Source organism: Exophiala mesophila (assembly GCF_000836275.1).
Source record: "Exophiala mesophila strain CBS 40295 unplaced genomic scaffold supercont1.4, whole genome shotgun sequence".
NCBI lineage: Eukaryota > Fungi > Ascomycota > Eurotiomycetes > Chaetothyriales > Herpotrichiellaceae > Exophiala > Exophiala mesophila.
In genome coordinates, this window is record NW_015622507.1 from 219,243 (window position 1) to 245,503 (window position 26,261).

Sequence of the window (26,261 nt, forward strand, 5' to 3'; positions counted from 1 at the left end):
TGCCTATAAGATAGTGTCCGCGAGGCCTAAACTTTAACTTTTAGGCGCAATCCTACTACTTACTAGTACCTAAATCACCTCTCTGGGTAGGTAGCTACCTACCTAACCTAGGAAGGTACCTAGGCACCTGTTTAACCAGTTCCAGTGGCACAAGTCCTTCTGTACTCCGAGGCCTCGTACCTTCTTCCTCAGCCACAATTGTTGATCCACCTCCATGCTGCTGCCCACTGTTCAATAATAATGTCCAGTGTTCCTTCCAATATCCGCCCGTCCACTCATCAGTCTTGGCTGGACTCGTCACTAAAAGTACCTACTTAGTACTCCGTACACGTGCTAACCTTGACTCCTCCAAGTACAACCACAGTGACTCGTCATCTTCATCTTCATCTTCACACTGCACGCTTCCCTCCAGGTTACCCTGACTAGACCGCCCCCGCCCTGTTCATGGTCTATAGTTTCACTTCCAACCATAGATGCGGTTGTCTGCAATTTTCTGACAGTGCATCCATCCATCCTATCCCCGGCTTGCACTCCTGATTTCTTGTCCGGAGGTCGTCTCCCATCATGCCCTCCGTTCTCTCCGAAGCTGACAAGGAGACTGTCAAGCGCACTGTTCCAAAGGCTGCCAACAAGATCCAGGCTGTCGCCGTTGCAAAGCTCTATATTGCCTTTCCAGGCCGCCCACGATGGACATACACCGGCCTCCAAGGTGCTGTGGTTCTTTCCAACGACCTGGTCGGTAACACCTTTTGGCTGAAGTTGGTCGATATCTCTCCCGCCAACCGAGGCGTCATATGGGATCAAGAAATCTACGACACCTTTCAATACAACCAAGACCGAACCTTTTTCCATTCCTTCGAACTCGAACAATGCATGGCTGGCTTGTCTTTCGTCGACGAGAAGGAAGCGAGGACTTTCAAGAAGAAGATGGACGATCGGGAAAAGAATGCTAGCAAACAGACCAAGGCCCAGCCTTTTGCTTCCGCCCTCGGTGGCGGTCAGCTATATGTCTCGGGCTCTTCTCACAAGTCCCATTCTCGTGTTGGCAACTTCCTACGTGGCAACAGACACAGTTCCAACCCGGGGCCTCCCCCGATCCATGCACAGGCTCAGTCCATCACTCCTCAGCCTCTCTACAGTCCCGCCCCGTCGAGTCGACCGCACAGCACTGCCAACTCATCCGCAATCGATCTCTCCGATCCATCCTTGAGACCCATTTTGGACGAGTTGCTTCAAATGGGCATAACTGAAGACCAAATCGAACAACATTCCGACTTTATCAAGAGCTACATCAAGCAGAAGCAGGCGGAAGAGATGGCCTCCGGCATCGCCTCAAGTCTGCCACCAAACCCTCCCTCTGAGCCAAGGTCATCTAGGGCACCTCCTCCACCTCCACCTCCTGCTGCTCCCGCCGCTCCGCCTTCGAGGATCAGCCCAGAAAACACAGGGACAGCAACCTCCTCCAGCAGAAGAGGCCCTCCTCCAGCACCACCACCGTCTAGGAGACCGGTTGGTGGCAGAGCTCCATCGCCCCCTGCTCGATCACCATCCCCTCCTCCAAGGACACCGTCACCCGCGCCTAGCCCTCAACCGCGCTTTCGAGCCCCTCCCCCACTCGCCGATGCTGGTAAATTCGCCGTCAAGCCTGGTCCTGCAATACATCCATCAGGTCGAGATAGAGCCTCGTCTGCCTCACTGGCCAATCCCGGACCTCCGCCTCCACCACGACCACCCAAGACACCAATTGACGAAGACGTACAGCCACACGGCGCCCTTTTCAGAGTTCCTCCCCCATTCGCCGGCGACCGCAACTCATCCGGTCCCCCTCCGCCTCCTCCAAGTCGTGGTCCTGTACCCCCTCCCCCACCCAGTCGAGATCCAATTCATGCGCCTCCCCTCCCACCCAAATCATCTGGCCCCCCAGGCCATGCAGTCGCGCCCACGTTTATCCCACCTCCTCCACCGAGTCGGACTAATGCTCCGCCTCTACCACCACCAAACACCCGAGCAGTCCCCCCTCCCCCAGGAGGTGCAGGCCCTCCGCCGCCGCCTCCCCCACCACCCCCTCCTCCTATGCCATCAGCTGGTGGACCACCACCACCTCCTCCACCGCCCCCTCCACCTGGCGGTGCTGGCCCACCACTACCACCCCTTTCTGGCGCCGGCGGTGGGGATGGCCGCGACAATTTATTGGCGGCCATCCGAGGCTCGGGCGGGAAAGCAGGGGGCGGTCTGCGAAAAGTCAAAGATTCCGACAAGAGAGATCGTAGTGCGGCCGCAATCCCCGGAAGTGAAAGCTCTGCTCCCGCCCCCGCAGGCGCACCGTCTGCTGCACCTGCCGGTGGAGCTGACCAGGGCGGGCTTGCCGGTGCCCTCGCGGCGGCATTGAGCCAGAGGAAAAAGAAGGTCAGCGGAAGTGGTGAGTCATTCGCAAGATCTATGATGGAATCGAGGTGCTAACACGCGTGACCAGACGATGAGAAGGATGATGATGACGATTGGTGAGGCCGTGGTGAGTGGCTTGGAAGGTGTTATATGGGTTCGGACCCTGCTCGGTAGCGTTCTCTTCTTTGGGTGAAGAAGGTGTTGTCCGCGGGAGACTGGGCACTTGAAGCCAATGCAGATTGCATTGGGGAGAACATCAAAAGGGCATAAATCTAATCGCAAAGAAGAGGTGCCCCTGGAAGTCAGTCATAGGCCTGGTTATGAGGCCCTGGATTTGCTCCTGGTGAGAGATCTAATCTAGACACCCCTCGCTAGATTTCTCAATGTGACAACATATCCACAAGATTTATAAGATAAATCAGGCTTGCCCCATCAACAATAGCAATGTATAGGCGTGTCATCATTTAACGATTCTGACTTTATGCGCGACAGCGATGTATGGATTCAACTGCATCCTCATCTTTAGTGGACAGCCATGACCAGATTTGATTCTAGCACACTTGATGTCCATTCTATATTCCTCTGTACAAATAGCAAATCTGCAGAAAAAGACATTTCCAGAAGGATCAAGGATTTGAATGCAACAAGACCAGACATATAACTTGCATCGTCTTCGCCTAGTGTGGGTCCAACAAAATGCGATCCGGAGCCCGAAATTCGTCGTAGGATTCTCTCAATTCAATCCGAGAGGGTAGCGCACAATATATTGGCCTGTCACGAATCAGAGCATTATAGGCACAAATCGTCCTCCGTCCAGATCCACGGCCTGGGCGAATCTCTGATAGGTTCGCACTGGATAGCTGGATGCTGCTTGATTATTGACCACGACGCGTCCAACGTTTGGTTGTTTGACTCAGGCACCGGTCACGGCGGCCTCATGAACACTGGGTAGCTCAGGTGAGCCATGTTCTTTCTCTGTTAAACCGTCGAGCGTTGATCGAGCACGGGTTCGGTACACTGCGCTTCTCCTGTCGAGATGCCAGTGTTGTTGCGCATGTCCGCTGTGGCGGACAAATTTGGTCCTCGGAGGAATAAAATGGCGGTGCTTCCCAACAATCATCATCCGCTGATCGGCTGAGAAATTTCTTTTGCAAAGACGGTGTCCCAATATTGCGTCGCCCTTTCGCAGATGGCGGTCTTGCCCTGCCATGCTAGAATTGTCTCTTCATACTCACAAGCGATCTCCTTGACCACTTCCCACAGTTTTCGTTCCAGATCATACCCAAAATATGCGATGCTGCCTTGAGCATCCTCATGCCAGATTCTGCGAAGACGGCCGTCAGTGTCTTTTGTGGGACCTGTCACCCCAAATGAGACGTCGTCGAAAATGGATCCAGGGTCAATCTTGGGGAAGTTGACGTGGACAAATGCGGGCCGGACGGGCATCTTGCCTCTATCCTCGTCAGCAACAGCGGGTGACTTGAACGACTTTTGATTATGAAGATCTTCAAGAGGATCGAATTGGATCATTGCTGAGCCGCGCCAGTCTCCAGCCTTGCTCCTATATCCAAGGGCTTGCACGGGCTTTTGGACCGAATGAAAGGTCTCGTTGAAGGCGACAGCTGACCACATAAATGTCTCCTTGTCACCTTCGCCTGGGTTGCCTTGGGACTGCAGGGGATAATAGAAATCGGGGCCGTAAATGTTGTAATAGAGAGCGAGGAGGAGAGAGTTCGTGTGGTTTTTCTTGGCGTAGAAGAGTTCTCCCGACTCAGTAGAGGCCTGAGCCCAAAGCTCGGGTTGTGGGATGCCCGCGATGTCAAAGAATTGTGAATGCTCCGAAGGGAACCAAAAGTCTGGCCAGCGAATCATGCCGGTGGTTCGGAAGGGCTTGGTTTTGAAGTAGACGCTAGGATCAAAGACAGGAAAGCAATCGGAATCGAGAAACAGAACCTCTTCAAAAGACGAGAACAGAATCGACATGATTTTGTACTGATATTTGTTGATTGATGGTGCAGCCTCCTGTCCAGATGGGTTGAAGATATCTTCCAAGACTATACAACGCGCGTTGAGAGTCGGAAAGATGATGCCGCAAATCTGCGAGTCCCACTCAGAATGCGAGGCGAGAAAGACTTCGACGGGAAGCTGGGAGCCAGTAGCCCGGAGCATGCGGAGAGACAAGAGGGCCACAGGGAGGTATTGTCCTCCGGCAGTGGTAACTATACCACGGGTGTGGTGAGTAAAGGGCAACGTGTAGTTGGCTGAAACCAGATGAGCAGTGAATCTCTGGTGCGATGAGCGGAGTTCGGTCGCCTGCTCGGGAGAGATGGCGAGACGATCGGGTCGAAGCTCATCATGCTTGGTGGAATCATATCCGACTGGATTGCCAGCTACAGGACGAAAAGGCTCACATTGAGGCTTGTTTTGCACAATGTTGGGGTAGATAGAGCTCCAGAAGGAGATCCGTGCTTCGTAGAGCGGGTCGACAGTGTCAGGATTAGAGGTTGTGGTCGAGGAACGAAATAGGTGAACTCCCGAACGATATGAATACAAGACGTATAGTGATGACGCTAATATGGCGAGGAGAAGCGCAGAGCGAGACGCTCGCTGTAGAGGCAACAGCATTCTCAGGAACTCATTATTAGAAGCTCCTCATACTGCTGAAAGGGCGTCCTTAGCAACGAAGGCCCGAACTAGGCCGAGTTTGCAAGAAAAGAGGTGGTAGGGGACTCGTAGAGAGCGAACTAAGCAAAAAGAGAGATGTGAATCCAGCTTGTACGAATTAACTTGTACCAATTCGGCAGGGCAAAAGGGTGAAGGAAAGGACAAAATCAAAGGGGGCTTCGTAGGATTGATGAAGGTTCGATGGCCAATCTCACCTTCTTACCCTGTCCTGAGGCGGCCTTGCCTTCCATGACGCTAGGAAGCGAGTCTGGGTTCATTGCGGAACTGGTGGCGGAAGCCAGGTGTAGAATTGCCGGGGGTCGGCTAGTCGTAAGACTGTGATAATAAAGTTCATACGGCTTGACACGAATGTACAGAGTACGCGTTCCCCTTTCGTTCGCAAGGCCAACTGTCTTGGAGCCATAATCATAATAGCCAAGATTGTTCGATTGACCATGATGAGTTTTTGGACGCTTACTATGGTAGTAACTGGTGACTTAGGCCTGCTCTTGGAACTCGCATGACTGCAGACTGAACCTCAACAATGATGAAACCCAAATGCAGGGTGACGCTCTCAGGGGTCAGTGCAGCTGGTTGCGTTAGGAACCATGTACTCTGTAAATGGTTAGAACTTACTCATACGGAGTAGATCTGACCCACGAAAGTGCGCCAACGGGTCCGAAGGCTTAATCTGGTCCCTATATTGGTCTTTGGGATAATCATCATAGGTCAGATCTTGGGTGAAGCTAGGGGCCAGAGGCGGGATTCGGGGGGGAAAGGCTAGCTAATCAGCCATCTCGTGATCTGGATTTAAGCTTTTGGCCCCCCCAAAGGGTCCCCAGAAGAATCCTTGAGCCTGAAGGCGTCCCCCTGCGCCATGCGAATGATGCCGAAAATTGGATTTCGTTCCAGGCTCACTGCGCCCGGTCGAGAATAAGACGAAAACGAATAATGCAGAATGTGAGCGCCGTGAAAAAATGACGAGAAAACTGGAGGCGGAGGCGGAGGCGGAGGATGTTGGGAAGGCATCAACATCAACCAATTTCATTTGGACAGGAAGGAGCAAGTGACGCAGTAAGTAAGTAGTCTGCTTCGCAAGGCAAGAGCATCCTTGCCCGGACACGCACCTGAGCACCTGCACCTGCCAGGAATTGCATGGAAATGCGCCTGACGTGAACTCAACTTGAACCTCACCTCATCCCAGTTCCTTTTACCACCACTACTTAAAGCTATTGAATACATCATCCGCCCAAATGAGAATCCCAACGCTGTCCCTTTAGCCATGGGTGAGAGTCGCGGTCCTTGAATATTCATTTGTTTCTCCTATTACATACCCAAGTCAACCTTTCTTGGTCAAATAATATTCGAGTACGAAATATGCATCGAGGGAATGACTCGAGAATGGCAAGGAGTTTTTATTTTTCAGGCCACACAAGGACTGCTCCTGTAAACAAAGCTTTAGGAACTCGCTCCGAACTCATTCCCATGTTCATCACTCACAGCCCAATCCCTATTGTTTTTGATAAAACGCAATGGACAGTCCTTATGCCATCTCCCCGCCTACCAATCTCATGCTCAATAGACGACAACCTCGTCTGGAACGGAATTTGGCAAACATGTCTAAAGGCTATCAGGATGAAGGGAGTGAGTGCGCTTCGGAACCTAGCAGGCATGGAAGCTTCACCAGCTTCTTCGTAGAAAGTCAATTTGCCGAGGTAGCCAATCAAATGCTGTTCTTCGGCCGCAACCTCGTTATGGCATGAGACTGAACGCAGTGATCGACATCTCACAATCGATGAAAAGGCACGCGTCCTCATTATGTCTGTCGGCATTCAGAGCAAGCCCTCGGAAGAGGACTTCAGCGCTGCTCAGAGACCTTAAAACGCCAAAGGGGTCGCTGATATGCACTTGATATCCTTGCGGAGATTTGCTTCGATCTAGTTTTGGTTCTACATTTGACCGCCTAAGATATCATCAGTGACCACCACCATGTCGCCCGGCAGACTTCAAGAGACACTTTGTGCGAAGGATTTGGCAGATCAAGTCACAGCCTCGATTCAAAGACATGAAAGTAGGTTGATGGAGATCAACAAGAAGGTCAGTTGTGCGACTATAGTGGTTGCAACAGGCTCAAATATACTTAGATTCATGACAACCCTGAATTGAGATATCAGGAGTTCCAGGCCCACGACAACATTTGCAAATTGATGGAATCCTTGGGATATTCTGTCACCCGCCATGCTCATGGTTTAGAGACCTCCTTTCAGGTAGAGTATGGGTGTGAAGGAAGAGTGGTTGTGTTCAACGCAGAATATGATGCACTTCCGGGCATCGGACACGCATGTGGCCATAACCTGATTGCGACAAGCTCTATTGCTTCATTCATTGCAACAGCTGAGGCCATGCGTCGTTCTAGTGCCATCGGCCGTGTAAGGTTATTAGGCACACCGGCCGAAGAATCTGGTGGTGGCAAGATCAAGCTGATTACTGCTGGCGCATATCGGGATGTGGATGCCTGTCTAATGTCCCACCCTGGACCGGCTGCTGTAACGGGATCCAGTTCCCCAAAAGCGTTTGACGGTATTGCAGCAACAAGATCCCTGGCAAGGAAAAAGGTCAATGTCACATTTCGTGGAAGAAATGCCCATGCCGGGTTGAACCCCTGGGATGGGGCCAATGCTCTGGATGCTGTTGTCTCTTCTTATGTCAACATATCTCTACTGAGACAGCAGATGTCACCTACCGCACGTGTACACGGTGTTGTACGGAATGGCGGAGCCGAGCCAAACTTGATACCAGATGTCGCTGGGCTGGAATACTTCGTTCGTGACGCGTCTGCTCAGGGAGCAAGCGACATAGCGAAGAAGGTTGATGCATGCTTCCAGGCAGGTGCCACCGCCAGTGGTTGTACCGTTGAGTGTGTGTGGGACAAGTAAGCATTCATGGCTCATTGGCCCCAGACAGTTCTCTAATTGAGCAGGGAATCGGACTACAAAGACCTCATACCGAACATGACACTGGCCAGGATCTTCACGAGATGCATGTCGAGAATTGGAAGGACATACCTTGAAGATGGGCGTGATATAACTATGGGTGCTTCAACCGACATGGGTGAGTTTGAATGTAGTCCATGGAGAACAAGTATTTGACTCAGCTTGTGCTCCAGGAAACGTCTGTTACGAACTGCCCAGTTTTCACGGGGTTTTCAGTGTTGGATCGGAGATCCCTGGAGCAAGCCCTCACAGTCCAGACTTTGCTGCAGCTGCAGCGTCTGAGACTGCATTCAAGTTGGCGATGGATTGCGCGAAAGGTATGGCAATGACGGCATATGAGATCCTCACCAACGAGGCGACATCCGATCAAGCATGGAACGAGTTCAAGACCGAATTTGCAGGGCGATAGTACAATGGTGTCGGACACGGCTCTTCACAGCTCAGGCTTGAGGGCAATCCATTTCGAATAACATCGTCTTGTCTCTGACATGAATGTTAATTACGTATCTGATAGAAGAAACACGTCTCCTTTCCTCTGTCTCTTCCCCATCCAAAGGCTGATATGCCAAGAGCTTGGCGCATGTTCACGTGACATGTCATCGTGTCCACCATTTCCTCATGTTTGCTTGCTTGGGTTTGGGTCTATCACGCGAAAATCTCTCTCGCAACCTTTGCTATCACAGAACACGTTGTTGACGATCGATAGAAATGATAAGGGCTGTCTACTAATGCAAGCTCTACCGACGATGATCGGAGCATGACTTCCAATATGCCCATCAACCCTTACAAGCTGCACCTTATAATTGGGGACGTCGCATCCTGGTTTGCCGGCAGAGCCAATGAACGTCCAACCCTCGGACCGTGTTGACGGCGGCAACCAAAGAAGCCTCGAAGCAGACTCGATCCAGAGCCATGTCGGCAATAAAATCATGGGGTATCTGCCTATCATGAAAGCCATTGTGATCAGCTCAACCTTTACCCCAGAAGCAGAATGTGGTGGTTGCTAGTACTTGATTTCGGACTTCTGCGACATGTCAACTTGGATATGGTATTGTCCAGAAGGCGGACACTCAAAATAATCATGATATCGGCATTAGAATAGTAGCCGGCATTACTCTGGGCATGTTGAAGTCCGAGCTGTCTTTCATTATAAGACCTGTCCAATTCCCGACCTTTCATCAGCGATCAAAGAGCTTTGAGTGATCTTTACCTTCCTCTGACCTCGTGGACTAAACGCATACACTGTGATCAAGCCAACATGAGAATGCCTGAAAAGATGCAAACTCTGACACCTACTCAAAGCAAGGCGACCAATTTTGAAGTTGGTGATGTCGTCAACCTCAAAGATCATGACTTGCCAGCGGACGTTGAAGGAGACACACACATGCACATCGTGCAAGAACGGAAGCTCCTCAGGAAGATTGATCTCTGGTGAGCGAAAGGCCAATTGCTGCAAAATAAGGAAGGTCGCTGACTTATACATAGGATTATGCCTCTTCTGACAGTGTCATATCTTCTGCAATTCCTCGACAAGCAGTCATTGAACTTTTCTTCGGTTATGGGTATTATTCAAGACCTCGTCAGTCCTGCCCACAATATGATCTATCCCCACCTAGAACGTCCTCAGCTTACCGTCAGTGACAGGATCTCCGAGGCACACAGTACTCATGGTCATCCAGCGTCTTTTACTTTGGTTATCTCGCCTTCTCCTACCCCGCATCCTTCCTTATGGTACGGCTTCCTCTTGGAAAGTATCTCGGTGCTACCTGGTGAGCATTTGATTAGTCCTGCTCCTGAGTCTTGACAATATGCTGACGTTGCGTCCAGTGTTGCTTGGGCTGTCTGCCTCGCCTGTCATGCTGCAACCTCCAGCTTCACTGGCTTGGTCATCGTCCGATTCTTCCTCGGCGTCACAGAAGCCTCCATATCTCCTGGATTCTCTTTGATGACAGGGATGTGGTACAAAAGAAGAGAGCAGCCCTTGCGACATGGGATTTGGTTCTTTGGAAATTCTCTGGCGGTCATGTTTGGGAGCTTGCTCGCTTATGGAATCGCCCATATCAAACATAGCATTGGTCCCTGGAGGGTGGGTTCGCCCCTGTATTGATGAATGTGGAGCTCCTGCTGATCAAGAAACACCAGTGGCTTTTTATCATCTTCGGGATTGTTACGATGGCATGGGCTGGCGTCCTGCTCTGGTATCTTCCTGACACGCCGAGTACTGCTCGATTTTTGACCGAGTCGGAGCGAGTCCAAGCGGTCGATCGCATTCGAAGCAATCAGACCGGGTTGAAGGAGAATACGTTCGTTTGGAGGCAGGCAATCGAGGCCATGACTGATCTCAAAGTCTGGCTTTTGGTCCTCTTCATGCTGGCCAACTCTATTCCAAATGGCGCCTTTACCACGGTAAGCAGTCTGAGACAACCTTCTGGGGAGGGTGGCTGATAGATTGTTCTAGTTCAGTAGCCTAGTCTTTGCAGGCTTCGGTTACGATAGGTTGCAGGTCTATCTTTTACAGATCCCTCTTGGTGCAATTCACGGTGTATTTGCGCTACTATCAACCTATCTATGCGGAAAGCTCCCGAATTCGAGATGCATCATCGCCGCAACACTTACCTTGGTCAGGTGAGGCCCATCCCTTTCTAGCGTTCTCTCATCGATCTGTCCTCTAACATTCAATATGAGACAGTTTGGTTGGCAGTGTTCTCGTGCGCTACGGGCCAAATCTAGGAAGTAATCTCCTTGGACTGTTCATCTTCATTGGCTATGTCGCGGGAATTCCTATTACCCTGTCCATGATCAGCTCAAATGTTGCAGGATTCACAAAGAAAGCAGTTTCCTCGTAAGTTCTTTCTGGATAAGCCTATCCCATCGAGCAATCCCTCCCCTTTTGGATTGATTCGAGACTCCCGCATTCTACGGCTATTTGTTCCTTTTGCTAATTCACCAAATTTGATTAGAGCCATGGTTTTTGTGGCATACTGTGCGGGAAATCTCGCGGGCCCATTCCTTTTTATTCCGTCGGAGGCTCCTTTATATCCAGTGCGTATTCCATTTGTGCATCCCCACAACAGATAAGCTGACAGTCGGGTCCACAGAGCGGTTTCTTGGCCACCACCATCTGTTTCGCCATGGCAGCATTACTGATGGGAACACTTCGAGTTTTATACACGTGTGAGAACCGACGGAGGGATAGACTACAAACGGAGGGAGGCCGCCATGACCAAGGGGTCGAGGCTGCGGAGCAGCTTTCACTGACAAATCAGACAGACAAGGAGAATCTGGGCTTCCGTTACGTCCTCTAGGTCCAAGGAGGGGCTGACAGCCTGTGTCGCAGGCCAGTCATCGCGAACAATCGACTTCGATGGACATTCGATCTTCGGTGGAAATATGTAGCTGGTTATGGTACTTAGTACGAGGACAGTAGAATGCACGACTGGTTTCGACCAAGGGTGGCGACAATGAGGAGGTGTTAGTGTCTGCCCACACGCTCTATCACGCGCCGATGGGGTCAATGCATCTTATCTGCGCTGTCGGATACGATGGCAGTGTAGTGAGATCTGTCAACGCTGCGGAGCTGAGACATCCATATCATCTCCGCTTCCTTGACACGTGATTAGCTTCTGAGGCGCGTCTCCTCTCCGCAAAACTTATCGTCTTCATCGTCACTGAGGCCTCGGACTCTTCAACAGAACAACAAGGAGGCGAGACCTGCGTCACCTGAGTCTCAAATCACTACCTTTGACTTGTTGCCCCGTTGGCATCTCCCGAGATGTGACCATGGCTTCTAAGGCCCCATCCGGCCGTCACGGACCTCGATCCAAGCTTGGTCAGCCAGCACCTCCTTCTTCTCGCCCAGACTAATGTACTCTAGGTTGTTCGACTTGTAGGGTCCGAAAACTGAAATGTGACGAGCAACGACCAACTTGTTCCCGATGTGCGGAGGCCAGATTCCCTTGTGAATGGGATAAGCCTGTGCCCCGTCGGAAGCCACCTACCAACCAGAAGAGCAATCTTGTTGGTTCGTCGAAGCCATTCAAGCTTGCTCCTTTGTCTTCTCTCGCGCGAGGGGAGTCTGACCCAGCACGACCCGTGAACTATTTGGATCCTTTGCCTGACCAGGGATCCGAGAATGACGAATACATCTCCGTAGCCGGTCAAACTCCATATCGGGCGATTGACCATGATCTCCTTCAAAGTGCCCTGTCTCCGAGCCACGTGGTGCTTCCCAACTCGTTGGAGCTTTCAGCCGAGGATATTGAGTCCTTTCAGTACGTTCCCAATTCTCTGATGGTGCTTCGATTCGGCAAACCCTGGCGGTGGAGCATGCTTTCGTATGTCCACTCCAACATTGCTTGTTACGAAGCCGGCGTGATGAGGGCTTTCATTGCAGTCGCTTCAATGGAAATGAGATTTCTTGAGCTTCTCAAGTTTCAAGACTCAGTCCCAACCCTGGAAAGCCTGTCCAAGACCCGTCGTCTAAGAGAATCGGCAGCAAAGTACCTTACTTTAGCCCTCAAAGACCTGTCTTCCGTTTTAGATCGCTTGTCTGGCCCGGAGCGGAGCTCACAGGATATCGACGCTCTCTTCTCGATATGGTTTCTCGTCATTCATATCGGGCTGTACGACGCAGATCTCGTCGTGGCATCGCATGTTCATCTGAATGGAATCCGCTCTTTCATCAGCGGCTACATCAATGGCAATGTTGCCAATGAAGAGGATAAGCTGCCCCCAACCTCGCAACAGTTACTGTTGTTCATCGCGTAAGTGCCTTCGGTGAAGCTTGTGTGTCTGACTGACGAAACTGTGTAGATACCACGACATTACCCTCGCTCTGGGGAACATGAATGGTGGCGAGCTCTCCCTAGATCTCCTCAATGCCCCTCCAATGTCGCCGGTAGCATACGATCAGGTATTTGAGCAAGCTCGGCGGTGCCTTCCTAAGATATGGGGCCCGGATTATCCCATTGAAGAATTGATGGACGATGTCGAGAACTATCGAGGTCTGTCCTTCCTGACTGTGTGTCAAAAACTCAAGTTGAGCGTGTGGAAACTCGGCATCGCCGCTGCTCGAGGTAATGCAGTCGAGGAGAGCAAAATGAGATTATGGAGTAGGATTGAGGAGACTGGCGAGGTGAGTCGGACAGCTCTACCAAATTGGCGCATTTTAGTGACCTTGGACGTTCACTGGCAGCAATACAGCGACCTTTTGATCCTCGGCAAAATGATCCAAGCATCTGGCGGCCGACGAGTCATATGGACAGTCTATCACGCGTGTTTGGATTACTACGCCCTCAGAGTCTTCTTCACTTGCATTGGCAGCCAGGATTCTCAGACGCTGTGGCTCGATGAAACGTTGACCGAACTACTCAACATTGCATACAAAGCAATGAATGAGAATGCTCAGCAGATTTATCGCTATGCGTGGCCGCTGATTGTGGCGTTGCTCAAGGTTCGCGATCCAATCCATCGCGACTGGATCCGACGTCAAGTCAACAAAGCCGGAGTCCTATTCTCAAACCTGGGCCTACCACCTAATCTGGTGCAGGGCAGATGTTCACCCGAAACACTTTTCCTTGAATATGATCAGGCTCGCGTGGGGGATAGTAGTTGATGTGAGCAGAGTGGATGGATGAAGCATGAAGGACGGCGGCCTCTGTAGCACGTGAGCAGAAGCGCACGTGCTATCGTCATTTTGTTGGTTTATAATGCGACCAAGAGTGATCCGCCGGAGGAGATTTTGCACTTCATGTTTTCTGCGTTACGGCGAGTTTGAGAGATGCAGTACTACTAGATGAGTCCTTGAAGATTCGAAACGGCTAGCCTCTAGCCCATCCCATCGACTTCTCTCGTGGTGAGTCGTCGCAACAGACGTCAAAGCTGCTAGATGCAGGCTTTTCGTCCCCTGCTGCGGCGCAATGTGCGACGCGGTCTCGACCTCCGTCTAGTCGTCTTGCCCCGAGCGCAGCACAATTTCCAAGGACCTCACAAAGAATACTTTCAAACTCCTGGCCAGAATCCCCTGCCGGATACGACGCCGTATACACATGTTGCACCCCCCAGCCACCCTACGCCAGAGGCTCCTCCTATCAATCCTGGTCGATCCCTCTTCTCACGAGCCGGGCGATCCCTGTTCTGGGCGACGTTCTTTGGGATTTCGGGCGTGGTCGCAGGTACGGCATTGATCACTTGGGAGTATCTGCAACCACCTTTTGAGCCGGGTTCAGAAGAGGAGGCGGATCTGTACGAGGAAATTTTGGAAACACTAGATACATCCTCACTGGTGGAAGGGTTGAAAGAAGACCAATGGATCGAGGAGACCTTCTACACTGGGCGCCTGCGAGGGGCAACCGGTGTCCACCTGGTCAAGGAAAAGCTCACGGGGACGCAAGGAATCACCATCAAGACGTTCAAGCACGCGTCTCAAAAGTATACCATGATGGTCGCTTTCCTCGGATTTGGAATTGAAGGATGGCCTGACGTGGTAAGCGGTGTGAGCAAGCCTCGGGACGCTTCAAGGCTTACTCTGCCATAGGTTCATGGAGGAATCATTACCACACTGCTCCAGGAGAGTGTTGACCGACACATCCGCACTTTCTACCAAGATCTCGGCGAGCAGGATTCACATTTCATCAGTGTTGACTTCAAAGCGCCAACGCGACCGGGCAACATCTATGCGATTCTTGTGCCACCGGCGGGAGTCGAAAGCGACATCTTCGGTCGCAAACAACTGCATTTGTTTCCCATGCTAATGCGAATGGAAGTTGCACCAATCCTCGAGACTGAGTATGACAACTCTTCCCACATTGAACGCTTTGTGATCCGTATTCCAACACCATCGGCACAAGATGTCACGCATGCTGCGGCTACTGTCCGGGTCCGCATGGTGCGCAAACAGAAAGATAATGAGTCCACGCCAGGGGCTGTGGCTGACGAGAACCCGTGACGAGAGTTACCAAAGCCGGCACAACATTCATGCACAGGGACGCGTCAGTATCATGGACCGAGGTTCAGAGACTCGTGCTTTTGCCCCTTTGAGTGCTTCCCCGCCCCCAAGCACATTCCTTTTGCTTTTCTGATGCGAGAGTGGCGGACGGAGTACTTGCGGGAGGCGTCCAGCAAAAGTTTGGGCAAGGGGTGTAAAGGTGAAGGTATTGGTCATTGCAAGTGAGTAGAACCCAAAGCACTATGGTCTACGTCTGGTGTTGCAGGATCGAGAATGAGACTGATGCATAGCGTAGAAAAGCTTTGAATGGACAACAAAAGGTAGCGAGATCGACACCAGAACCCTGGTGGCAATAATAGTGACCAAAGTTGCACCTCTGCCAGGTCTAGTCTGGTCATTGGCATTGGCATTGGCTAGGGAAGCTTAGTTTGCTCGGCCAATGCTTGATAGAAAGGTTCAGTCTTTGGCATGGGTAACGGTGAAGAGACGGGAGAGGTTGGAACAAAGGACATCTCTTCATCGCAAGTGTGCCAGCAGGACGCACAAATGAATGTTTACAATGCAGAAATACAGGGGGCCGAGTCAACCTGACGTGTCGACACTTGCCTGGGCCTGGCGGCACGAGGACAGAGTGCTGTTGACTTTATCAGGGCATAAGATGGGCGCCGGTGGGGCCGGAGAAGGTGGCAATTGCAAAAGGTGATATTTGCCAGAGACGATGATCGTTTCTCGCAGACGGTAAACTTTGCTGCAAACGTCGGCAAAACAGTGGTCAAAGTCTGATGGGAAGGGTGGGAAAGGACCAATGCAACTCAGTACCTAGAGGCAAGATAGTGCCATAAGGGTACGATGGCACTTTTCGAGACCACTCAAGGTATCTCGAAGTTGAGACAGCTCCGAAGTGCCCATGTGGCCAGGTACCTAAGAGCCCACATAGAGAAACGTTCGTGACGGTCTGAGGGCCCTTGCAACAAGGTTTAGCAATTTGGAGAAACAAGACGGTTTATGGGAAGCTTAAGTCGATGATTGCTGATCACATGGGCATGCATTGACTACCAAATAAGACGGTGAATGAGGTGGAAGTTGGCCAGGCCACGCACGACCTCTGCCTTTCTCCACAAGAACGCTGGACCGCGGGGCTCCTCGGCCGCTGAGTAGCGCTGAGTAGCGCTGACTGGCGCGGCAGTCTGGACTGTTGGCTTCTCTTAGAGGTGGGTCTAATGTTAGAGCTTACTTGCTCCTGTGTACGGAGTATGTATCTTGTTCAACGTCTTAGAGGAAGTGAGGGATTGGGTATCGGTGGACGGTAGACAGCGGTTGGAGTGAATTACGGGCAGATTCCGCTTCAGCTAGGCCATCACTTTAATCACTTTACAAGTCTCTCGTGTTCATAGCTTGGCTGCGTTGCAAGTCCCATGTGTGGGCGACTATGTTGTGAGGTAAATGGAGGCTAAGCTGTTCTAGCGACTGACTCGATTCGCACCATAGATAAGTTTACGAGGAAGAGGACTGGGGCGGCAACGGGGCCGTGGTGGCTGCGACTGCTTTACAAGGGTTTGATTCCTGGGACGGATTGCCACCAAAGTCTAGCGCTTCTTCGTACGGAAAAAGCCCCTTTTAACCAAGCAGGTACCTAATTCAGAAGCCTACTAAGCAGTACAGGTGGCCAGATGTTCCCGCTTGAGCCACTGGGTCCGGGCGATGAAGCCTGAATCAAAGCTTCCAGGCGTTCTGCCTGGAGGAGGTGACAGTTGATGGGCAAGGGATTTGTACCTCGTTTAGGGTCTCTAGAGGTCCGGGGGGCCTGGCACACTTTGTTATTGACACTTTGGGGGCATTTCCGGCTTCTGTAGAGGGGACGTAAAGTATCCATGAGCTCCTTACCTCAGGTGCCTAAGGTACCTAGGGATGGTGGCATGTAGATGCGACATGCCGGGGCCTCCCCCCCCCCCTGGGTCTTGCTCATCGGCCCGAGATATCTCCACTACCCCAGGTTTCAACTTCGGTACTTACTTACGGAGTACGGAGCAGTACAAGGAGAGAGGGGCGATCGACACCCACCAACCCCATACCTGAGCGTCCTATCCATTACCAGCCATGAACCAAAGTGTGCAACTCATGTGCTCATCTCCCAACTTGAACAAGGGATTCCTCTACCTAAGGGACATTAGAAACTGGAAACAGCCTGAGTATTAGTGGTGTCGATGATAGAGTGGCTGCTTTCTACTGTAACTTAGGTAGTTATCACGCGTGCCACGACTCTACATACTACAGCGACGCAACAACAACTCCCAACAAGCTGGTACCTCCCCGGTAGGTACCCACTCTACCCCTCACTTTGTTCAATGTTCCCAACTATGGTTAAGCCTAGGTACGTCGACTCAGGTTCCAATTCTCGCGAGTTAGGGACGCATCACACATAACACCTTTGTACCTGGAACGAAACACGGCAGGTCCACCATTGCCAAGTAATCTTAGCATTGATGCTTGGACATTGCTTGGAAAGAGCCAGAACCAGTGGCAACTTCCCAAACGACTCCCCATTGTCAATGCTCTTTCCCAGCATTCGCGGTCTTCGCTCCTTCCCCTTCAGCTTTTCAACTGCTGAAAGGGAAAAAAAGAAAAGGAAAAGGAAAAACCTCCTCACAATCTCTGCCACGATTGCTGTTGTTTCGACCAGATGATCTATCGAGGTGGGCTTGGATCCATCCGGTCTCGCTCCGATAGATCCTCCCCTCCTCCCCGCACGGTATGCTTGTCTTCAAAGCCTAAAACCATCTCATCAAGTCGACGCTTCTATCACTCGCGGAAGCTGTCCGCCCACGGCCTGGGCCAACCCAACGCAGCCCTTCCAGGAATCTCGACCCAACTCTTCCATCTCCTTCGTGGTCCAGTCTCTTTGCCTCCTCATACCTCAGCCGTCCAAACACCAACCTCCTTTTGATGGTAACGCTACTGTGCAAAATTCAGTCCCCACATCTCGACTAGTTGCTGCCAGGGCCAGACTCAATCCCTGCCCCCCACCTGCTGAAATCTGTCGGACACACGCGCTCCACCAGCATCATGGCCCTGCTCTACCAATCTTCCTCTCCCTCTCCCACTCCCAGTTTCGAGCCTCAATCGGATCGATCCCGCATCGGCCACAGCCAGCATCCTCGCTCCACCACCTGTTCTGTACCCCACGATTCTTCTCAAAAAATAACCTTTCCACTAACCAATGCCATGACCAGGCATTCCCTGGTTGGGGTTGAACCTTGTCGTGAGTTCAATGACGCCTCGCTTGCCTTCGCGATTTCTGGATCCCTCCACTAGGGTCGACTGTCTGTGCTCGTTTCCTTCGCCATATCAGATTGTGTTCAAGACATGTATGAGCTGCTCGAATCCATGCCCTTCGCAACAAAGTACATCAATCCCCCACCATCCTCCTTTTCTGCTTTCACCTCCTTTGCTCTCTCCACCCTCCACCCTCCAGGAATCTTCCTCCTCTCTCCTTATTGTTTCTCCCACTAGCATTGATTGATAGTCAAGCGATCACCACTTGACTTGATCCAATCCAAGAGACTCCGATCACCCTCATCATGGCGTCCACCCAACAGCCCGAACTGACATCCTCGAGTGAGAGTGTACCTTCCGCTGGCGATGTTAATAAGGAAGGTTCCGCACATGTTGAACAGATTCACACCAACGAAAGGGTTCCGGGCAACCCAAACTATTACGAGAAGGATGGTCTTCGTACGACTGGTGATGATGAAGACCATGAGCATGAGCCTCCCGTATAGCAACCTCCCCATCGTCATGTTGACTCAAAGCTCTAACCCATCTTGACAGATGACCGGCAAGCGAGCTCTTGCCCTCGTCGCACAAGCTTTTCTGTGGACTGGTTCTCAGATCCCCGTCTATATCCTCGGCGGTGTTCCGCCTTACATCTATGCTGATTTGGGCGGTGTTGATCGTTGGATCTGGTTCGTCCTGGCCTACCTTCTCGCTCTGGCTGCCGTTTGCCCGTTTGTCGGCAGTATCTCCGATTTGGTCGGTAGACGTTATGTCGCCCTTGGTGGTTCGGCATTGCTTGTCATTGCTATGATCATCTGCGGCACAGCCAAAAACATGAACGTCTTCATTGGTGAGTTTCGACGCCTGTTCACCACTTCGATCATCCCCTTACTGACGCAATCGTCCGCCAGTTGGAATGACCTTTTCCGGCGTCGGCGCTGGTATCTGTGAACTGACCTCCCTGGCCGTCACTGCGGAGCTGGCACCTACTCGTCAACGCGGCAAATACGTTGCAATCTTGGTCTTTACCATCATCCCTTTCTGCCCTTCCGTTCTGTGGGCACAATTGATTGCTTCACATGCCGGCTGGAGATGGTGCACCCTCCTCTGCGGCCTGTGGGCTGCAGTAGGCTTTGTCGGAACCCTCTGCTTCTACTTCCCTCCTCCCCGACCAAACTCTCGCGGCCTCACACGGAGACAAATCATCGCCGAGATCGACTTTGTCGGCGGAGGATTGTCCATCAGTGGCATGATCGTTTTCCTAGCTGGCTTGCAATGGGGTGGCTATCAATATCCCTGGCACTCTGCCCATGTCATCGCTCCGCTCGTCGTTGGTGCAGTTCTCCTTTTTGTTGCCTTCCCCATTTGGGAAACAAAATTTGCGAAATTTCCCATGTTCCCGGCACGCATGAAGCAAGAGGCCAGAACTTTCACCCTCACTTTACTCATTACCGCCATCTCCGGTGCCAATTTCTTCTCTGTCATCATGTTCTGGCCAACACAGGCTTTCAACGTCTATGGACATGACCCTGTTGGAGTTGGGATCCGAGGAATTCCCATTGGTTTCAGTATTTTGGCCGGAGCCTGTATCGTCTTGTGGTTGCTGTCTGTCTTCCGTGGACACAATCGCGAGCTCCTCATTGTCTCCTCCATCCTCATGACGGCCGGATGTGGCGCTCTTGCAATTGCTACTCGCGACAACCTCAACCAACTTTGGGGGCTCTTGGTTCTGGCAGGGCTCGGAATTGGGGGTATTGTCGTCCCAGCCTCGATCATTACCACCATCATCTGCCCCGACGACATCATTGCGACTGTCGCCGCCCTTACCTTGTCGATCCGTGTCATTGGCGGCTGCATCGGATACACCGTCTATTTCAACGTCTTCATCAACAAATTTATCCCAAATGCGACTAAATACATTGGCGGCGTCATGATGACAGAGCTGAACATCACCAACGTCACCTATATTACCCACGCCATCGAATATACTTCCGCCAGTCTTCTGCCACTCCTCAAGACGATCCCCGGCATTGCTGGGAACGATACCGCCTATGAGATGGTCGTGGTTGCTGGCCAGACTGCCTATGCTGCGAGCTACAAGTATGTCTATTTGACCAGTATCGCCTTTGGATCCATCTCCATCATTGCCAGTATCTTCCTTGGAAATATTGACAAGTATATGGACGACCATGTTGCGGTTGTCATGCAGTGAGGAGGTGGCCACGACTACCTGAACCAAGTCGGGTTTCGAACGCGACTTACCCTGTGCGGTACTATCCTCAGGCATTGTTGTGCCGCATGGTAGTCAGCACCTGAGGCTCGGTTGTATCTAATCAGGCTGACGTCTTGGAGGTACGCTCGGGCCAAAGACAATCTTCATAGTCCATACTTTTTAATGTAGAATGATACATGTAAAAATATGTTGCGAAGTCGTCCCGTCTGTTTGGTGTTGATACGTTTCGTCAAAATTATTCTGTACAGGTCGACAAGATGATGCGTTCTACAAAGGGCGTGGCTATAGATTCGAGCCACACATTTGTTGTCTCCATCGTGAGTCAATGCTAACCGTGCCACCATATGGTCTGACCGTCGTCTCATCTTGCCTGGAGCCTTGATGCTGAAGCTCAAGACCCAATGCGTCGACGACTCTGAGGATGAGATGTTTGTCGGTCGGATAGATCGTTTAGGTACAAGCATTGCCATTGCTGGGCGCTACACTGAATCAGAGTTCGTTCCTACCATCCCTGTGACTCAGAATAGGTGCGCAAAACTTGACATTCACAGGTCCAACCTCCCCAATCCACTCAGCTCCAACTCTGCTAAGGTCTCGCCCCCGGTGTCATTATTCCAATCGTCATCAGCGCCGTCGCCGCCAGCATCACCGTCGGCATCGGGAAACCAGAGTCTGGCGCTGCCATACGATATACACAACTCTTCCCCCTGCTTGATATCACGTAGTGCCGTGTAAACAATGACGTCGGTCTCGGTGTTTCGCTGCCATCCCACATTCTGTTGCCGAGTCGAGTGGTTGAACATACTGCCTAGACCTAGGGCCAATGCTTGGGTCATGCTGCGTCCCGATGGAGATGGCCAATAGCTACAGTCGATTCCTTAGCCCAAGACTTGACGAAAATGTGTTTCGAACAAAGGTTGGCAGTCCGCAGCAAAGGACCACGGCCAAATAAACCTCCACATGACTTACTAGGTGTAATGTTGGAGGACTGTATGTTGGGTATGATTCTCGACCTCATCCTCGGTAAATACCAACACAGGACTGACCTCGATGACGGTTCTGCTGGGAATGTCTCTCGTTGCGAATACGCCACGACCTATTCAAGTGAAAGCGAGGACTGGTTAGCATATCACGTGCTTTGGCGGGGCCTGAGTCCTCATCCTAGTCCAAAGAATCGAGAAGAAAATACATCTCGTTCGCAACTTCTTGGAAAGCGGCATCACCAATTACCTACCCTTTGGCGTGTTCATCACGAGGACAAGGTCCGGGCTCCTGGTCAGAACCTGGTCTCCTTCGACGACATGATCCTTCTCGGGCATGTGGTGCTCTGCCGTCAACCAAGGATACGAGCGTAGGAATGGGTCGGGATTGAAATTTCTCGCTTGACGACCCTCTTTCCAATGCTCCAATGTGAATCTCCACAGTCTTTGATTAGTCGGGGATAAGTATCCTGCTGTCAGATCTTAGAAGTCTGGTCTGCCATGGTCCAATATCGAAGTTTTTCCGAACGGACGTCCAATCCGAAAACGGCAATCAAGCCAGCGGTTTGATCCAGGAGTAGAATGTCACCCGGTATGACGTCATATATGATGTTTTCTCCCTCCTTGGAGGAAAGAACGGAGGCTCCTGTGCCAGCTCTTCATGAAATGATAAGCACATCAAACATCTCGATCCTTTTAGGAACACTGTCCGATTCTAAAATGATCACGAGCTGCTCACTGAGTCAATACATGGATCAGACCAGAAAACGCCATATCTCGTCTTATTCGTCGAGTATCGTCAAAGCGACCCTGCATTCATCGGACCCTGTTCGAGTGTGATCCAACTTGACGACATGGCGAGCTCTGGATTGTTGCGTTATTTTGGCAGATACTTTCCCCTCAGCGTCTCCAGTTGGGGACTGGGGAGCGGTCATCTGGCCTGAAGTGACCACTCTGGTTCGTTGCGGACGAAGGGGCTTCCGCGTACATCCGCTTACATCCGCTAGGCTGACGTCCTTCCTGTCTATTCGTGTAGAGTCAACAATCTTCACAGCCTCGTCATCCTGTTGATCTTCATCGTATTGTGTGTCGTGGTGATTATTGCACGTCAAGTACTTGTAATTTGGCGACCACAGGCTTGCCTATCACCAGATGCTCACAGGCTCGCAGGTCCAGCCCCATGGATTGACGGTTTGGATTGCATGAGCCTGATTCGTGGTGGAGACAATGAGCCTTCGGGCCACCCAGGCTTTGGAAGGGCATGAGTCACAGGTGATTGAGGCAATTGAACATGTTTTGTAATGCGCTCATTTCTGCCTTGCTATGATCTCGCCCCTCAATTCTAATCTCACCGTTGACCCGGACCTCGGCGACGTCATTGGACTTCTGATGTATATTGGATAATGCTCGGGCTGTTTCTGAGTAGTGGTGGCAGCCTGATCAGGTTATCCGACTGGGACGCACAGATATAAAGCCAGAAGCAAGAACCCTCTGAACAAAATTCGAGCCTACAACTGTATTTTACTCGACCAAATACCGATCCTCCTCATCACAGAGGACTCGATCCAAAGTCAGCTCTTTTCATACACATCAAGTCGAATTCGAACTTTGATCCCGACCGAAGGTTAATCCCTATCCATCAACTCGCCATCCATACCAAACACCGGCGAAGCCTAAAGCAATGGCTGGTCTTTACAGTGGTCCTTTGGCAATTGACCAACCCAGCGGCGCTGGCCGACGGGACTCACACGCTTCTGAACCATGGGTGGAACCATGGCTGATCAAGCACGTGGGCTTCTACCGCAGACACATGACAAAGGATAACCACGGGGAGCCGGCTGCAGACCGGAGGCATAGTCTGATGACTGAGGACAAGACAAGCCGTGAGAGCTCGGTGGCTGGGCCAAACAACGAGGTCGCCGAGGCTGCCAACAACATTGCAGCGTCTGAGCCGGTGGCAACAGAGGCGGCGCCTCGGCGGTCGGAGTCTCCAGAAGGTCGTGTCGAGATTGAGCATGAAGGAGAGAGCTCCGACCCAGCAGAACATGCCCCTACCAAGGAAAACGCGACTCGTCGGTGGCGGAAGAGAATGTCATGGCGGCCCCGGCATTGAACGCAACAACAAGTTGGAGCCCGGTAGTTTTGGATGTGCTCTTGACGGACAAGTACTACTTAATCCAGAGAACTCTGGTGGCGATGGAGGGTGAAGGACGAGGGCCACCCCTTTTATGATTGTCATGCCGTCTTTATATACCCATAGTCCGTGTCTGATGTATTAATAAATGGTTTGGTTTCACCACTTGTCATTTAGCCCTTTCTTCACCGTGACGGGTTGATGTGTGACATGTCTTAGCCTATCAATAGAAGATATTGGAATCTGTCTATTCAAATCTGCAACGTCACAGCGCTAGCGACGTGTTCAGCGACTAGATGGTCGATCAAAGGGCTACAGGATTCGAGATTCGTGTCGAGATTGTTACACATCAGTTTTTCAAGTAAATGTACATGTAAGAGTGCTGTGAGAATACTAGGCAAGAGCCTTGACCTGATCGTCACGTTCGAGTCTAAAAAAAGGGAGCGAACGGCTGCTCTCGTAATCTATTTCTTCTCCTTCGGCTCGAGCATCAGCTCAGGTCTGACATACTTGTCAAAGTCAGCCTCCGACAGGGCCTTGAGCTCCATGGCTGACTGTTTGAGCGTCAGGCCCTTTTTATGTGCGTTCTTGGCCACCTTTGAGGCCATGTCGTAACCAATAACTGGGTTCAAGCAAGTCACAAGCATGAGACTGTAGATGTGTTAGCACAACCGTGAGAAATGGGTCTTGAGTATGTAGAGTAAGTACCTTTCATGCAACAACTGGCCGATCCTCTTCTCATCCGCCTGCAAGCCGTCGACCAAATGCTCGACGAATCCGTCCATGCTATCGGAGAGGATACGGATGCTGTGGAGAAGGTTGCGGATGATCAGGGGTTTAAAGACGTTGAGTTCGAATTGACCGTTGAGACCACCGACAGTGGCAGCAGTGTGGTTTCCAATAACCTGAGCGGCGACCATGGTCAGGGCTTCACATTGAGTTGGATTGACCTTTCCAGGCATGATACTGCTGCCAGGCTCATTCTCTGGGAGAATTAGTTCACCGAGACCACAGCGAGGGCCAGATCCTAGGTATCTGATATCCTGGGCGATCTTGAACAAACTACAGGCGAGAGTATTAAGAGTGCCTGATGCCTCGATGATGCTGTCATGGGCCGCGAGCACCTCAAACTTGTTAGGGGCAGTGACGAATTGTGTGCCAGTCAACTTGGAGACCTCTTCCGCAATTCCCTCTGCGAAACCCTTGAAGGTGTTGAGCCCAGTGCCGACGGCGGTACCGCCCTGAGCCAATTGTCTCAGATGTGGTAGGACGAATTGGATCCTTTCCAGATTCCGGTCGAGCTGGGCGACATATCCGCTGAACTCCTGGCCGAGGGTCAAGGGAGTGGCATCTTGTAAATGGGTTCTGCCAATCTTGATGATCTTGTCAAAGGCTTCTCTCTTCTTGTCAAGGGCATCTCGCAGCCTGGTCAGGGAAGGGATGAGCTTCTGCTCGATATCGAGGACGGCGGCAATGTGCATGACGGTGGGAAAGGAGTCGTTGGAGCTCGCAGACATGTTGACGTGATCGTTGGGGTGGACTGGCTTCTTGCTTCCCATTTCTCCTCCAAGGATTTCAATGGCGCGGTTGGAAATGACTTCGTTGGCATTCATGTTGGACTGCGTCCCAGAACCGGTCTGCCAGACGACCAAAGGGAAGTGATCGATCAATTTGAGGGATGCGACTTCGGCGGCAGCTTGTTGAATGGCCTCACCGATCTTGGGGTCTGATTGTTTATTAGTGGTGGGGTATAGGAAGATGGAGGGTTGTTGTTGGCCGTACCGAGCCCATATCTCATATTGACCTTTGCAGCGGCACCTTTGAGGATACCGAAAGCTCTGACGACGCCATCGGGCATGCGGTCTTGAGGTTGATTGATGTTGAAGTTGCCCAGGGACCTCTGTGTCTGAGCTCCCCAATATTTATCGGACTCGACTTGGAGGGGCCCAAAGGCATCGGTCTCGGTTCTTGTAGATTTAGCCATGTTGGAGGTGGAGCTGAAGTAACGACAAGGAAGAATCGAGGACGAATGAGTAAAGGAGGTTGGTCTTGGTCGAGCGTGAGGAAGGGAAGAGAAAAGGCGTAGGGAAGAAGCGTAGTTGTAGCTACTCCGCACCGTTGCATGTGACGAAAGCAGCTTGACTGACGACGTTAGATGTTGGTTTGCACCTGTACACCTGAGCGCAGGTGCCACCCGACCCAGCATTTTGAAGTTGAGGAAAGAAACGGTGATGGGAGAAGTAGAAGATCGCAGGGAGGCTGCTGTTGTGCGTTTTGAGAGTTACGACTGGGATGAGAGGCACAAGAGTGAATAGTGTTTAATGCTTGGTTAGTCAATCTCGATGTATTGCTGGGTGCAGTAGCCGGAGGTTCATGGAAACCCGTTCAAAAAAGTTTTGGGGAGGAAGCTCGGCCAGGGCCCCGAATCCCACAATTGCTCATACGGAGTAGTCCAGCACTTCTAGGTGGATGGCCACAACAGTGTGATGAGTTGGTGAGGGAGATGTGATTCCGGAGATCGGAAATTCCCGCCGATGGTCGATGGTTGTGGTGCACCTTCCTCGCTCCATTTTTCCTTGGGGTGCACCTTCCGTCGGCCAGTCTTCGGCAGCGCCTTCCTCCACAAGACAAATTTTGAGATGCAATGCAAGAG

General features: G+C 51.6%; 9 protein-coding genes across 9 annotated transcripts; 6 read left to right on the top strand and 3 right to left on the bottom strand.

Moving 5' to 3' along the window:
* The first annotated feature begins 371 nt into the window (after positions 1-371).
* Positions 372-2,853, top strand: PV10_05348 (uncharacterized protein). Its single transcript, XM_016370003.1, has 2 exons — positions 372-2,419; positions 2,474-2,853. The coding sequence occupies exons 1-2, from the start codon at positions 565-567 to the stop codon at positions 2,503-2,505; spliced, it is 1,887 nt and encodes a 628-aa protein (XP_016222296.1). The 5' UTR covers positions 372-564; the 3' UTR covers positions 2,506-2,853.
* On the bottom strand, positions 2,827-5,187 carry PV10_05349 (uncharacterized protein). Its single transcript, XM_016370004.1, has one exon. The coding sequence runs from the start codon at positions 5,008-5,010 to the stop codon at positions 3,505-3,507; it is 1,506 nt and encodes a 501-aa protein (XP_016222297.1). The 5' UTR covers positions 5,011-5,187; the 3' UTR covers positions 2,827-3,504.
* A 3,738-nt stretch (positions 5,188-8,925) lies between these two features.
* Positions 8,926-11,347, top strand: PV10_05350 (uncharacterized protein; the record flags this gene model as incomplete). Its single annotated transcript, XM_016370005.1, has 9 exons — positions 8,926-9,473; positions 9,528-9,621; positions 9,687-9,811; positions 9,870-10,128; positions 10,185-10,448; positions 10,501-10,667; positions 10,732-10,884; positions 11,003-11,084; positions 11,141-11,347. Exons 1-9 carry the CDS (start codon positions 9,301-9,303, stop codon positions 11,345-11,347), a joined length of 1,524 nt encoding a protein of 507 aa, XP_016222298.1. The 5' UTR covers positions 8,926-9,300.
* Positions 11,348-11,822: 475 nt separating this feature from the next.
* PV10_05351 (uncharacterized protein) lies at positions 11,823-13,656 on the top strand (the record flags this gene model as incomplete). The annotated part of the gene is made up of 4 exons (XM_016370006.1): positions 11,823-11,871; positions 11,917-12,805; positions 12,855-13,176; positions 13,237-13,656. 4 exons carry the CDS (start codon positions 11,823-11,825, stop codon positions 13,654-13,656), a joined length of 1,680 nt encoding a protein of 559 aa, XP_016222299.1.
* A 273-nt stretch (positions 13,657-13,929) lies between these two features.
* PV10_05352 (uncharacterized protein) lies at positions 13,930-14,988 on the top strand (the record flags this gene model as incomplete). The annotated part of the gene is made up of 2 exons (XM_016370007.1): positions 13,930-14,526; positions 14,578-14,988. 2 exons carry the CDS (start codon positions 13,930-13,932, stop codon positions 14,986-14,988), a joined length of 1,008 nt encoding a protein of 335 aa, XP_016222300.1.
* Positions 14,989-18,450: 3,462 nt separating this feature from the next.
* Positions 18,451-20,578, top strand: PV10_05353 (uncharacterized protein). The gene is made up of 3 exons (XM_016370008.1): positions 18,451-18,761; positions 18,817-19,111; positions 19,173-20,578. The coding sequence occupies exons 1-3, from the start codon at positions 18,567-18,569 to the stop codon at positions 20,471-20,473; spliced, it is 1,791 nt and encodes a 596-aa protein (XP_016222301.1). The 5' UTR covers positions 18,451-18,566; the 3' UTR covers positions 20,474-20,578.
* Positions 20,579-20,695: 117 nt separating this feature from the next.
* On the bottom strand, positions 20,696-22,227 carry PV10_05354 (uncharacterized protein). The gene is made up of 3 exons (XM_016370009.1): positions 21,729-22,227; positions 21,464-21,590; positions 20,696-21,358 (listed from the first exon to the last, which is right to left on the bottom strand). Exons 1-3 carry the CDS (start codon positions 21,811-21,813, stop codon positions 21,040-21,042), a joined length of 531 nt encoding a protein of 176 aa, XP_016222302.1. The 5' UTR covers positions 21,814-22,227; the 3' UTR covers positions 20,696-21,039.
* Positions 22,228-22,646: 419 nt separating this feature from the next.
* PV10_05355 (uncharacterized protein) lies at positions 22,647-23,777 on the top strand. The gene has a single exon (XM_016370010.1). The coding sequence runs from the start codon at positions 23,156-23,158 to the stop codon at positions 23,585-23,587; it is 432 nt and encodes a 143-aa protein (XP_016222303.1). The 5' UTR covers positions 22,647-23,155; the 3' UTR covers positions 23,588-23,777.
* On the bottom strand, positions 23,614-26,137 carry PV10_05356 (fumarate hydratase, class II). Its single transcript, XM_016370011.1, has 3 exons — positions 25,391-26,137; positions 24,317-25,334; positions 23,614-24,259 (listed from the first exon to the last, which is right to left on the bottom strand). The coding sequence occupies exons 1-3, from the start codon at positions 25,812-25,814 to the stop codon at positions 24,073-24,075; spliced, it is 1,629 nt and encodes a 542-aa protein (XP_016222304.1). The 5' UTR covers positions 25,815-26,137; the 3' UTR covers positions 23,614-24,072.
* Between the last annotated feature and the right edge of the window lie 124 nt (positions 26,138-26,261).

What these genes read in the sequence shown, in the direction of transcription:
- PV10_05348 (XM_016370003.1), top strand. Translation starts at nt 565, where the DNA reads ATGCCCTCCGTTCTCTCCGAAGCTGACAAGGAGACTGTCAAGCGCACT. An exon ending in AAAGAAGGTCAGCGGAAGTG is followed by an intron (nt 2,420 to 2,473) that starts GTGAGTCATTCG and finishes ACGCGTGACCAG; the next exon opens with ACGATGAGAAGGATGATGAT.
- PV10_05349 (XM_016370004.1), bottom strand. Translation starts at nt 5,010, where the DNA reads ATGCTGTTGCCTCTACAGCGAGCGTCTCGCTCTGCGCTTCTCCTCGCC.
- PV10_05353 (XM_016370008.1), top strand. Translation starts at nt 18,567, where the DNA reads ATGGCGTCCACCCAACAGCCCGAACTGACATCCTCGAGTGAGAGTGTA. An exon ending in ACCATGAGCATGAGCCTCCC is followed by an intron (nt 18,762 to 18,816) that starts GTATAGCAACCT and finishes CCATCTTGACAG; the next exon opens with ATGACCGGCAAGCGAGCTCT. An exon ending in AAACATGAACGTCTTCATTG is followed by an intron (nt 19,112 to 19,172) that starts GTGAGTTTCGAC and finishes ATCGTCCGCCAG; the next exon opens with TTGGAATGACCTTTTCCGGC.
- PV10_05354 (XM_016370009.1), bottom strand. Translation starts at nt 21,813, where the DNA reads ATGCCCGAGAAGGATCATGTCGTCGAAGGAGACCAGGTTCTGACCAGG. An exon ending in CGTGATGAACACGCCAAAGG is followed by an intron (nt 21,591 to 21,728) that starts GTAGGTAATTGG and finishes TCACTTGAATAG; the next exon opens with GTCGTGGCGTATTCGCAACG. An exon ending in GTCCTCCAACATTACACCTA is followed by an intron (nt 21,359 to 21,463) that starts GTAAGTCATGTG and finishes AATCGACTGTAG; the next exon opens with CTATTGGCCATCTCCATCGG.
- PV10_05355 (XM_016370010.1), top strand. Translation starts at nt 23,156, where the DNA reads ATGGCTGGTCTTTACAGTGGTCCTTTGGCAATTGACCAACCCAGCGGC.
- PV10_05356 (XM_016370011.1), bottom strand. Translation starts at nt 25,814, where the DNA reads ATGCTGGGTCGGGTGGCACCTGCGCTCAGGTGTACAGGTGCAAACCAA. An exon ending in CAATATGAGATATGGGCTCG is followed by an intron (nt 25,335 to 25,390) that starts GTACGGCCAACA and finishes ATAAACAATCAG; the next exon opens with ACCCCAAGATCGGTGAGGCC. An exon ending in GGCCAGTTGTTGCATGAAAG is followed by an intron (nt 24,260 to 24,316) that starts GTACTTACTCTA and finishes ACACATCTACAG; the next exon opens with TCTCATGCTTGTGACTTGCT.